The sequence below is a fragment of the Dendrobates tinctorius genome, unplaced genomic scaffold, assembly GCF_039654945.1.
Source record: "Dendrobates tinctorius isolate UK_male_01 unplaced genomic scaffold, ASM3965494v1 ptg000094l, whole genome shotgun sequence".
Taxonomy (NCBI): Eukaryota; Metazoa; Chordata; class Amphibia; order Anura; family Dendrobatidae; genus Dendrobates; species Dendrobates tinctorius.
Window position 1 is genome coordinate 15,918,943 of NW_027361762.1, and position 13,909 is coordinate 15,932,851.

General features: G+C 46.2%; 1 protein-coding gene across 1 annotated transcript in view; it reads right to left on the minus strand.

Annotated features, from left to right (window-relative positions):
* Window positions 1–13,909, minus strand: part of RRP7A (ribosomal RNA processing 7 homolog A) — a 131,361-nt gene that overhangs the window by 46,357 nt on the left and 71,095 nt on the right. The window contains exon 5 of the mRNA XM_073586695.1: window positions 12,551–12,648. Coding sequence (XP_073442796.1) covers window positions 12,551–12,648 — 98 coding nt within the window. The remainder of the gene's footprint in view (window positions 1–12,550; window positions 12,649–13,909) is intronic.

The following is a 13,909-nucleotide window of genomic DNA, read 5'->3' on the forward strand; positions in this document are numbered from 1 at the left end:
CCGTCTAGCCAGACGAGAATCCAGTATCTTCTCAACCTCATATTCCACATTGCCTTCAACCAATACAGGGTCAGGAGGTGCCACCACAGGAACTACTGGCTCAACAAACCTCTTCAACAGAGACTTATGAAACACGTTATGGATCTTAAATGTAACAGGAAGAGCCAATCGAAAAGAGACTGGATTAAGAATCTCCAAAATCTTGTAAGGTCCAATAAATCTAGGTTTAAACTTTGGAGAAGCCACCTTCATAGAGATATTCTTTGATGACAACCAAACCATATCACCCACCTTAAACGGGGGACCAATGGTCCTATGCCGGTTGGAAAACAGCTGGGCCTTTTCCTGGGAGAGAGGCAACTTATCCACTACTTGGTCCCAAATCTGGTGCATTCTCTCCACCAGTGTCAACATCTGGGCAGGCAGAAGACTCAACCTGCCCTTAAGAGAATCGAGGATGAAACCCAAAGTTACAAAAAAAAGGTGACATCAAAGTGGCAGAACTAGCTCTATTATTTAAAGCAAATTCGGCCAAGGGCAAAAATGAGACCCAATCATCCTGATCAGCAGAGATAAAAAACATCTCAAATAGGACTCCAAAGTCTGGTTTGTTCTCTCAGTCTGCCCATTGGTCTGAGGGTGAAACGCAGAGGAGAAGGACAACTGAATTCCCAGCTTGGAACAAAAAGTCCTCCAAAATCTAGAAACAAACTGAACTCCTCTGTCAGACACAATGTTCTCAGGAATCCCATGCAAGCGAACCACCTGTTGAAAAACAAGGGCACCAACTCTGAGGAAGATGGCAACTTAGGGAGTGGTACAAGATGGACCATCTTAGAGAATCTATCACAAATCACCCAAATAACAGTCAGTCATTCTCTGAGAGACAGGCAGATCAGAAATAAAATCCATTGAAATATGAGTCCATGGCCTCCTGGGCACTGGCAAAGGCATCAACAACCCACTAGAGCGATTACAAGGTTTAGACCGGGAGCAAGTCCCACAGGACTGCACAAAATTCCTGACATCACGACATAAGGCGGGCCACCAAAAAGACGGATTCACCAAATCTCTAGTACCAAAAATACCTGGATGACCAGCCAATGCGGAGCAATGAACTTCATACATTACTCTTCCTCCACTGGTCAGGAACATACAATTTTCCAATGGGACAACGCTCAGGTTTGTCCTCCTGAAACTCTTCCAGAGCACGTCTCAAATCGGGCGAGATGGCAGAAAGAACTACCCCCTCACCTAAGATGGTAGCAGGCTTGGTCACAACAGGAGAATCAGCAAAGAAACTCCTAGAGAGGGTGTCTGCCTTGACATTTAGTGCCCGGAAGAAAAGAGGCCACAAAATCAAAACGTGTGAAAAACAAGGCCCACCTAGCCTGTCTAGGATTCAAGCGTTTGGCCAGCTCAAGGAAAATCAAATTCTTGTGGTCAGTGAGGACCACGACTTGATGTCTAGCTCCCTCCAACCAATGTCTCCACTCCTCAAATTCCCATTTCATGGCTAACAGTTCCCGATTCCCCACATCATAGTTGCGCTCAGATGGGGAGAACTTTCGGGAAAAGAAAGCACAGGGATTCATTTTAGATGTTACCTGATCTTTTTGGGACAAAACAGCTCCTGCACCAATCTCAGAAGCGTCCACCTCTACCTGAAACGGGAGTGAGACATCAGGTTGCCGCAAAACCGGAGCAGAAGTGAACCTCGGCTTCAGCTCCTGAAAGGAAGAAACAGCCTCTGGAGACCAATTCAGCACATCAGCACACTTCTTAGTCAAATCAGTCAATGGTTTGGCAATACCAGAAAAATTAGCTATAAATTTACGATAAAAATTAGCAAAACCCAAAAACTTCTGGAGGGCCTTCAAAGAAGTGGGCTGAACCCAATCATAAATGGCCTGTACCTTGGCCGGGTCTATTTCAATAGTTGACGGAGACCAAATAAATCCCAAAAATGAAATCCTCTGTACACCAAAAAGGCATTTCGACCGCTTAACATACAGGGAATTCTCCCTCAAAATCCGGAACACAGACCGAACATGTTCCACATGAGAGTCCCAATCCCTGGAAAAGATCAAAATATCATCCAGATAGATGATCAAAAATGTATCCACAAAGTCCCGGAAAATATCATTCATGAAGCACTGGAAGACAGAAGGGGCATTAGTGAGCCCAAAAGGCATCACCAGGTACTCAAAATGTCCCTCCGGAGTATTAAACGCCGTCTTCCATTCATCCCCCTGCTTAATGCGAATAAGATTATACGCCCCCCTGAGGTCAAGCTTGGTAAACCAGCAAGCACCTTTAACTCTGGAGAATAGATCAGAAATCAGGGGTAACGGATACTGATATTTAACAGTAATTTTGTTGAGGGAACGATAGTCAATACAAGGCCTTAATGAACCATCTTTCTTGGCCACAAAAAAAAAAAAAAAAAAAAAACCAGTACCCAAGGGTGAAGAGGATGGTCTAATATGACCCTTCTCCAACGACTCCTTAATATAAGATCGCATAGCCTCATGCTCGGGTACAGATAAATTGAAAAGTCGACCCTTGGGAAATTTACACCCAGGGCTCAGCTCAATTGCACAGTCATAACGCCTATGAGGAGGCAAAGACGCAGACTTATTCTCACTAAATACATCATAAAAATCAGCCAAATAGTCAGGAACATCCTGCGACTGGGGAGAAGTGGAGAAAACAGGAGTGTCACTAAGAGCACACCGACAACCCCAACTCACCACAGACACAGATTTCCAATCCAAAACTGGATTATGGATTTGCAACCAGGGAAACCCCAGAACAATGGTATCATGCAAATTATGCAACACCAAAAATCTGCAATTTTCTTGATGGTCTGGAACGACCCGCATTACCACCTGGGTCCAAAACTGAGATTTATTCTTCGCCAAAGGAGTAGCATCAATACCCCTCAAAGGGATAGCCGTCCACAGAGGTGTCATAGGAAGCCCACAGCGTTTAGCAAAATCCAAGTGCATCAGGTTCAGAGCCGCTCCTGAATCCACAAAAGCCTTACCGGAAAATGTGGACAGGGAGCAGATCAGAGTAATTGCCAGAAGAAACTTAGGTTGTACACCACCCACAGCAAATGTGTGTGCGAAACGTTTCTCTCGTTTAGGGCAGACAAATATTATGAGAGGCATCTCCACAGAAAAAACACAGCTTATTACGCCTTCTGAACTCCTGACGTTGCGCCCTAGACAAAACTATCACATTGCATAGGTTCAGACATTTGTTCAAAAGGTTGCAACATTTCTCGTATAATTTTACGTTCATGTAAACGCCGATCAACCTGAATGGCTAATGACATAGAATCGTCAAGACCAGAGGGAACAGGAAATCCCACAATAGTATCTTGTTCAGGTGACAGGTTTCTCCCATCCAAATCAGTTTCACCACCTCCTTTCACCAGCAGAGGGAGTTCATAGGACATCAAAGGTGAACCAGAAAATGAGCTCACAACGTATGTATGTATGTATGTATGTATGTATGTATGTATGTATGTATGTATGTATGTATGTATGTATGTATGTAATAGGCATCCGCACCGTCGCAGCTACAGCCACAAAATTTGGCAGTCACACGTCTGGACCCCGAGAGCGTCCTAAGCTATGTTGTGCGGCGAAATTTTAACCCCGCGCGTTCCAATTCACGAAGCAATTTTGCCCCTATCTACATAATGGGGAAAAAGTGTGTGCGCGTCAAGCCCCGCCCCTCATTATGATGTCATAATGGTTGCCATGGTGACGCTGATGTCATCATAGGTTGCAAGCCCCGCCGCTCATTATGATGTCATAATGGTTGACTATGGGAAGGAGGATGTATGATGGGTATATGGGCACGGGCCTATGGGATGGTGGATATGTATGATGGGTATATGGGCACGGGACTATGGGATGGAGAATGTGTGATGGGTATATGGGCACGAGACTATGGGATGGAGGATGTGTGATGGGTATATGGGCATGAGACTATGGGATGGAGGATGTGTGATGGGTATATGGGCATGAGACTATGGGATGGAGGATGTGTGATGGGTATATAGACATGGGACTATGGTATGGCGGATATGTATATGGGCACTGGACTATGGGATGGAGGATATGTATGACGGGTATATGGGCACGACTATAGGATGGAGGATATGTATGATGGGTATATGGGCATGGGACAATGAGATGAAGGATGTGTGATGGGTATATGGGCATGGGACTACAAGATGAAGGATGTGTGATGGGTATATGGGCACTCGACTATGGGATGGCTAATATGTATGATGGGTATATGAGCACTCGACCATGGGATGGAGGATATGTATGATGGGTATATGGGCACAGGCCTATGGGATCGTGGATATGTATGATGGGTATATGGGCAGGGGACTATGGGATGGAGAATTATAATTTGCTACAACTAACCACAGTTAGTTACTATGAGATAGATATATATATACTGTATATGTATATATATACACACACACACATACATATATATATATATATATATATATATATATATATATATATATATATATATATATATCACATATACAAAGTTTGCTATAAAAAGAAGAAAAAAAAAAAAAAAGAAGAGAAGAAATTGTGCAATTTTTTTCAGAGACCCGTAACATCTCCATTTTTAGTGGTCTCCCGTTGAACGAGGGGTTATTTTCTGACGCTTTTCAAGGATACCATTTTTTGTGCAGATATGATCTTTTGTTCACCCGTTATTGCATTTTAATGCCAAGTCGAGGCGACCAAAAAAAACGTAATTCTGGAGTTTTGATTTTTTTCTTGCTACACCGTTTAGCGATCAGGTTAATTTTTTTTATTGATAGAACGGGCGATTCTGAACGTGGCGATATCAAATATGTCCATATTTGATTTTATTGTTTTGTATGGGGCGAAAGGGGGTTGATTTGAACGTATATTTTTTTCATATTTTAAAAACTTTTTTTTTTTTTTTTTTTTTTAACACTTTTGGCATGCTTCAGCCACCTTAATGGGAGGCTAGAAGCTGCCACAACTTGATAGTCTCTGCTACATAAAGGCAATGCTCAGATCGCCTCTATGTAGCTGAATTGCAGACTTGTTATGAGCGCTGACCACAGGGTGGCGCTCACAGCAATCCGGCATCAACCACCATAGAGGTCTCAAAGAGACCTCTGGTTGTCATGCCGAAACACTGGTGACCCGCAATCACGTGACGCAGGTCACCGGTGTGTGCATTTCCGTCCGGAAGCGCTTGTTAAATGCCGCTCTCAGTTTGAGAGCGGCATTTAACTAGTTAATAGCCGTAGATGGATCGAGATTCCGCCTGCGGCTATTCCGGGCACATGTCAGCTGTTCAAAACAGCTGACATGTCCCAGCTTTGAGGTGGGCTCACCGCCAGAGCCCACCTCAAAGCGGGTGATACTGACATTGGCATAATAGTACATCCGATGTCAGTAGGGGGTTAAGAATACAAATAAAAGTTTACTGTATATACTCTAGTATGAGCTGACCCGAGTATAAGTCAAGGCACCTAATTTTGCCACGGAAAACTGGGTAAGCTTATTGACTCGAGTATAAGCCGGGTATGCATTGTCCCCGTTCCCCGTCCTGGTATGCGTGGATCCCTCCATCCTGTCATTCGTAGCTCCCCCGTCCTGTACTGGCATGCGTGGCTCCCACCATCCAGTCCCTGCTATGCGTGGCTCCCACCATCCAGTCCTGCTATGCGTGGCTCCCACCATCCAGTCCTGCTATGCGTGGCTCCCACCATCCAGTCCTGCTATGCGTGGCTCCCACCATCCAGTCCTGCTATGCGTGGCTCCCACCATCCAGTCCTGCTATGCGTGGCTCCCACCATCCAGTCCTGCTATGCGTGGCTCCCACCATCCAGTCCTGCTATGCGTGGCTCCCACCATCCAGTCCTGCTATGCGTGGCTCCCCCAGTCGTTGTATGCAAGGCTCAGCTCCCCCGGTCGTTGTATACATGGTTCACCCCCTGGACCATTGTTGTAAGCATGGCTCACCCTCCCCCCGTCGTTGCTGCATCTTCGTTGTCATGGCGCGGCAGCTCTCCTGTGCAAAGCGGTCATGTGGTACCGCTCATTAAGGTAATGAATATGTGCTCCACGCCTATGGGAGTGGAGACACGCGCATATTCATTACCTTAATGAGCGGTACCACGTGACCGCTCAAAACAGGAAGAGCTGCCACGCCAGGATGGAGATACAGGGACGGCGCGAGAAGGGCGAGTATGAGGTCTTCTGGAAGCCGGCGGCTGCAGCTGTCACTGTGCCACAGCCGTCACTGTGCCACAGCCACCGGCTCCTGCCGCTGCTCCCCCTCCTGCCGACCTTGACAATGACCCATGTATAAGCCGAGGGGGACGTTTACAGCACAAAAAAAAAAAGTGCAAAAAAAGTGCTGAAAAAGCCGGATTACTTACCGGTAATGCTCTTTTAATGAGTCCACGACAGCACCCACCGGAGAGAGGGATCCGCCCATAGGAACAGGAAACCTACAGAGATAAAAGAGGGCGGTCCGTCCGCCTCTCCTCCTCAGTTGGATTTCAGAGTACCCGGAGGACCGCCAATTATTAGGCCATTATATTATTCCATATGATCATTCTATCTTTACAAGTAAGAAGGTGTATATACATTATGTTAACTTCTAGGGAGGGTTAGTGAACGGGTGCTGTCGTGGACTCATTAAAAGAGCATTACCGGTAAGTAATCCGGCTTTTTACCCTTCGCCACGACAGCACCCACTGGAGAGACTTTCAGAGACCTTCACCTGGGAGGGACCACCGTGCCGAGGACCGCTCTACCAAAGGCTAGGTCGGATGAGCATGATAAATCAATCCTAGAGTGGTTATAAAAGGTAGAGGGTGTAGACCAAGTAGCAGCCTTACATATAGACTCGATTGCGACGTCTCCCCTTTCTGCCCAAGAGGAAGCCATAGCTCTGGCGGAATGCGCTCTGATACCCTCCGGAGGATCTTCATTGCTCTCAGAGTATGCCAGACTGATCGCGTCTCTGATCCACCGAGACAAGGTACCCCTTGTGACCTCATATCCCTTCTTTTGGCCCTGGAAGGAAATAGAGCCCTACTCTTCCTCCAGCTGCTAGACCTTTCAATGTATTGTAATACTGCTCTTCTAACGTCTAGTGTATGGAACTTTTCTTCCTCTGGAGTAGAAGGGTTACTAAAAAATGAAGGGAGGTGGATCTCTTGTGACCTATAAAACTTCCCTGCTACTTTTGGTAAGTATGAGGGGTCCGGTTTTAATATTAGCTGATCCTGGAATGTCAACAGAAAAGGGGGTTCTATTGAAAGTGCTTGTATGTCGCTAACTCTTCTGGCTGAGGTTAGTGCAACTAGTAGTACTGTTTTGAGAGATAGGTGTTTTAGGGATATTGAATCTAATGGTTCAAAAGGACGACGTGTTAGGGCCTCCAGTACAAGATTCAAGTCCCAAGGAGGAACTCTGGGTATGTGCACCGGTTCGCTTCGCTCACAGGCCGAGATGAATCTGGCTATCCATCTATTGCCTGCCACGTTATAACTATAGAGGGCCCCTAGAGCCGACACGTGGACCTTTAGTGTGTTAACCGATAGTCCTAAATCTTTCCCTTTCTGTAGAAATTCTAGGATTGGTGTTATCGGAATTTCTCTAGAATCGGGGGAAGTGTGAAACTCTAGGAATTTCCTCCATACCCTGGTGTAAATTTTTGTTGTAGCCAATTTTCGACTCTGCAGAAGAGTATTGACTAATCCTTCCGAGAATCCCCTTGCTCTCAACATTTCCCTTTCAAGTTCCAGGCCGTCAAGTGGAGATTGTCCACTTGAGGATGGAAGAAAGGCCCCTGCGAGAGGAGCTTCGGGGTTGAAGGAAGCACTCAAGGGTCTGTCACTGACATTGCCTGTAGGCATGAAAACCATGGCCTCCTGGGCCAGAATGGCGCTATTAAAATTATTCGTCCTCTCTCTGCCCTGACCTTCCTGATCACCTGCGGTAGTAGTATGATTGGGGGAAATGCATATGCCAGTTTGAACTGCCATGGGGCTTGAAGGGCATCCAGAATTTCCGGATTGTCTACCACGTTTAAAGAGGCGAACCTTCGCACCTGCCTGTTTACCCTGGTGGCGAAGAGATCTATTTGGGGAAGACCCCATAGTGACACGATGCGTGAGAATATCTGCTGGTTCAGGCACCACTCTCCTTGTCGTAGTGTATGGCAACTGAGATAATTTGCTTCCAAATTGTCTCTTCCCCTTATATGGAGGGCTGAGAAACAAAAAATGTTTTTCGGCTAAGGACAAGATCTTTCTTGCGGAAGACATTAAGGCGACTGATCGAGTCCCGCCTTGTCTGTTCAGATATGCGACCACCGTAGTGTTGTCTGACAGGATCCTCACGTTTTCCCCTTGTAACTGCGGAAAGAAATAATATAATGCATGACTAACCGCCTTTAGCTCCTTCAAGTTTGAGGAATCCTGATGCTCACTTATATCCCACAAGCCTTGGCCGAAGTTGTCTCCCATATGGGCTCCCCATCCTGTGGGGCTGGCGTTGGTAGTAATTATACGGGAAGGTGTTATCACCCATGGTACGCCTCCCGACAGATTATCTTCCTCTAGCCACCATGTAAGGGAGATTAGGACCGTTTGGGATAAAGTAATCTTGTTTGTCAAATTCCCTCGGTCATGGTTTCCCTCTACGAGAATTTGATGTTGTAGTTCCCTCATGTGGAACTGGGCCCACTGAACTGCCGGGATGCAGGAAGTGAGGGACCCCAGGAGAGACATTGCATCTCTTAAAGATATATACGGCCTGTCTATTGCTAACTTGACCTTACTTTTAATTGTCTCAATTTTTACCTGTGGCAATAGGCATTTTTGTTTTATGGAGTCTAGCTGAAGACCCAGGAAGGACTGGACGGATTGTGGCTCGATTCTGGACTTCTTGAAATTTATTATCCAACCTAGAGCCTGCAGAGATAAGATTGCGTCAGCAACTCGTCCATTACATTGTTGAGTTGAGTTTCCTATTAATTAAAAAGTCCTTCTGGCGTAAGGAGGCCATCACTTCCAGCATCACCTTTGTGAAAACTCGTGGTGCGATGGAAAGGCCGAATGGCATGGCTGTAAACTGGAGATGCTGTATGGTGCCATCGAGGGAGACCGCCACTCTGAGGTATTTCTGAAATCTGCAATGGATTGGGAGATGATAATAAGCATCTTTCAGATCCAAGCCTGCCATCATACAATTGGGGAAGAGGAGCTTAATCGTAGATCTGATGGATTCCATTTTAAATTTGTGATTTATTATATATGAGTTTAGTTTTTTCAGGTTGATTATAGTCCTGAATGAGCCATCTGGCTTAGGTACCAAAAAGAGTGGAGTAAAACCCCCATTCCTACCTGCCCCTCAGGCACATGGATCAATAATTTTTTATTCAGAAGACTCAGAATCTCAGTCTCTAGGGCCCGCTGTTGGATTGGCGAGCTGAGAGATGTTATGATAACTGAGCTATGGGGTACGTGGCGGAACTCTATTTTTAACCCCTCCCTAATAATGCCCAGAACCCAGGGGCTGGCCGTGATTTTCTCCCATTCTTGCAGAAAAAATTTTAATCTTCCCCCTACTGGAGGAATTGGCTCCTTAGTTTTTGTCTCTGCGGAAGGAGGATCCTCTAAACATGGCACCTTTGCCCTTTTCCTCCTTTGTGGCCCAGCGATTTTGATTTTCCGCTGGTCTTCCTCTGCCAAATGGTTGTCTCAACGCCCTCCTATAAAACGGGAGAGAGGGGTTAGGGAATCCTTTCTTCCTTTCCTTTGCCTTGGTAAGGATTTCATCTAAAGTTTTCCCAAACAAGAACTCACCCTCACAAGGTATGGCACAAAGCTTTGCCTTGGATTGGGTGTCACCTCTCCAGCTTTTAAGCCATAGGCTACGCCTGGCGTTAAGCAGGCCTGCTGTTCTGGCTGCCATACGTAAAGAATCCGCAGAAGCATCTGCTATGTATGCAGCCGCACCACGGATCAGTGGTATAGCGGCTTGTAGCTTGTCTCTGGAGATCTTTTGCTCTATTTGTTGGTCTAGCTGATCAATCCAGACCATCATAGAACGAGTTGAGCAAGTACTAGCTATTGCCGGTTTAAACGTGCCCGTAGCTGCCTCCCATGCCCTTTTTAGCGAGGCATCAGCTTTTCGGTCGAGTGGATCTTTTAGAACCCCTGCGTCCTCCACTGGCAAGGCCGTTTGTTTTGAGGAGGAAGCGACCGCTGCGTCCACTTTCGGCACTTTAGACCATGTTGCTAACTCCTCGTCGCTGAAGGGGTAACCTTCTTTTTGAGGCGGAGGGGAGATATCCTCTCTGGTCCTGCTTCTCCCATTCTTTCTTAACCAAAGCTTTAATAGCTGGTATAACAGGAAAAACTCTCCTTTTTCTATCTGTTAGCCCTGCAAACATAATTTCCTGTGTTGTTTGCAGCTCCTTTGCTTCTGTGCAGCCCATGGTATTCCTCACAGATTTAACCAAATTGTCCATGTTTTCTAAAGGAAAGCACGAACGCCCCTCCATATCTGAGGAAGATGATGATATAGATGCATCAGAACTATCGGAGGCTATTGCTTCGTCCTCAGAGTCTACGCTGACCGTAGTTGGTTTGCTAATCTCCGTACTTATAGCTGTACTACTAGGCTTGGTTAGGGCCTGTAATTCTTCCCTTATTATGGCCCTTATGTCCACGGCTGATGCTGATGCTTGTTTTGCTGTTTCATTAATACATTTTTTGCACAGCCTTTTCGTGTAAGAGTCCGGTAGGGGATGTGTACAGAGGGCACATTATTTTTTGTTTTTTCCCTTCTCTTAGCCTAAGGCAGAGATGTAGCATAGGAGAGAGAGAAAAGGAAAGAGAGAGACATTTATCAGCTTTGTAGGCAGAGAGTCGTCCACTCACCCAGAGAAGCTGTAGGTACCGGCTCAGGAGGCTGAGAAGGAGGCTTGTTAGCGTGGCTTCCATCCGAGGAACCTCGGTGAGAGCGATCCCTGGCTGCCGCTGTATCATCTGCCTGGGGATGCGTGTCCTGTCTTGGTGAAGACATGTTTGCACGCAGTAATCATATCCACAAAGCCTTATATATGCTCCTTCCATATGCAGGACCCCCCCCCAGGTGCGCCTGCTTATCCTAGGCGCCGCTAATTTGTCTGTGTCCGGCCTGGATACAGCCGCCGGACGCTTTATTAAAACTGTTTCCTTTTTTTTTTTTTCTTCTTCTCTCACTGGAGGGGGCGGGCAGCGCCTCTTCATGTCACTGCAGCCGCGCGTGCGCTCTGCGCTGAGGAACCTCCGGTAACCCAGAAGTTCCTCCTTACCATTTCTTGCCTGCGCGTCTCTTCCTGGGCGCTGAAGCTCTCCTGAACGCTGGAGGATACTGCTCCCCCTCCGGTTCGCGCTCCCACACAGACCGGGATGGATCATCCCTGAATCCCGGTGGTGTGTAAATCTGCAGGGGAACCCCGGTCGGCCTCACCCGATACCAGAGTTTTCTGCCCGCGCTGCTGCGGCCCCAGCCGAGGAGGGAGCCGATTCACAGCACTCCCGTCGCTGCTTCCGGACCGGAACCCCTGCCGTTCCCGCAGAGACTGCACATGCGGTTCCTTGGCCCAGGTAAGAGTCTGTAGGAGAATCCTGCGGTTCCGATAGGAACAGGAAACCAACTGAGGAGGAGAGGCAGACTGCCCTCTTATCTCTGTAGGTTTCCTGTTCCTATGGGCGGATCCCTCTCTCCGGTGGGTGCTGTCGTGGCGAAGGGTAAAATCTCGGCTTATACACGAGTATATACAGTAAGTTGTTTCTTTTTTAGATTTTGTGGTTTTGAAGTTTGATAGACCCTTTGCATATACTACTTAGGTTTTCCAATTTTAACATGTACCTATCTTTTCTTAGGAAAAAGGCAACCAGCTGAGAGTGAATGGACAGCTCAGGGCAAAGAAATCAGATAGACAATCATCCAAAATTCAACCAAGATATATATAAAAAAAAAGTGGGACAAATGCAACATTCTTTGTAAACCCTGCATTGTAAGGAGCTGGTTATCTGATTTCTGCTGCCAAACCACTGCTGTGGGTTTTTTCAGCAGTGTATGCTTTGATCTGAAACACTGTAGCAATGCAGAGATAACATGCTTTGAAAAGCCAGTGCCCCACCGCTTCTAACCAGCTAGTCAAAGACATTGAAAAGTATCCACCGGGGCTTCCTGTCTTGGAGACATGTACCCCAGATGGCTTTTCAAGGTATGTAGCCTGCAGTTGCTAAACTTTTCGGCGTTTACAGTAAAACATACTCAGCAGAAATAATGCAGCCAATGTCACATGCAAGCAGCTTTAATTTTTGTGGCATTAATCAGAGAAAAAGGTTGCCTTTCTAAAACTCATAATTTAGACTGGTATCAGGACAAAAAGAAAAAAAACACAACATTGTATAACTATTGACTAATATTTTATAAAATTAGTTTACCGTTGCCACTTTATGGTCATCTTCTTGCATATATTTGTCAATTTCAGCTTGGAGAACGATAACATCAACAAAGGATTTCTCATAATCCTCTATCCACTCTAAGGAAAAAAAAAGAATAAAAAAAGGTTTGGCGTTAGGCACCAGATTCTAGATTTAGTTTTTATAAAGATCCAAATAAATTATTACAAAGATCTTAATGTAAAACCCCACGTCACAATAGAGGTGTAATCCTCTAATTCTTTACCCACCTCACATGACGATGAGGTTTTGGGATTCCAACTAGAAATTTCATGTCACTCGGCCGATCACCGCTGTCATTCAGTGGCGGGAGGGGCCGATCGCCGGTGGGGGGGGGGGGGGGTCGGATCGGTGTCTGCAGCCATGCCTGACACTACTGCAGCATCGGCCATGGCTGGATTGTAATATTTCATCAAATTTCATTGATGAAATATTACTATAGCTCGGATTGGCTGTTTCACTTAACAGCCAATCATAGCGATCGTAGCCACGTGGGGGCGAAGCCACGCCCCCTGTGATTAAGTACAAAGCCCCCTGTGTGTGCGGGTCGGGTGACCTTTCAGTGACCCCGGTCACCTGACCCGCAGGAGGGCAATTAATTCATGACGCCACATAAGCGTCAATGGTCGTTTTGGCACGACTTTTCATAATGCCTATGTGGCGTCAATGGTCGGGAAGGGGTTAATGTTTGTCAGTTTTGTGTTAATGACATGCTTGTGCTTCAGGGTGGGGCTGTGGGGGGCGGTCTTCATATGGGGGCTCTGATTAGGTAGTCATGTGTATGGCTTCTGACAGGTCACTGATCCCTAGTTTACATCCTACAGGTTATTCCTTTGGGAAAACAAAATTACATCCATTATGCAGGTGCCTGCTCTGTAGCATGGTCGGATCTATAATATTCATATATTAATTTTATTTAGTGATAAAAAATTTCTTCAGAAAAAAATTCTCTCAATGTCACCGGCCATGTCTGAGCAGTAGCTAAATTCGGAACACGATAGATGCTATTACGCAGGCACCACCACTTTGTTAAAGACAAAAAAAAAAAACAAAAACAAAAAAAAAAAAAAAAACACTGTCTCCAACAAGATGGCATCGCCAGCATGATGAATGCAATTTTTTCCCCCAAAATAATAAGATATACAGAATGTAAAATGGGAGGCAGGTCACTGAGGGATCAGTGACCTGTCATAAGACCCCCACAGATTGCCCCGAAGCTCGAGAATCTCTAACTGAAAATTAAGGTACTGTCACACTTAGCGATGCACCAGCGATCCCAACCAGCGATATGACGCTGTCAGGATCGCTGGTGCATCGCTAAGTGGTCGCTAGTGAGCTGCC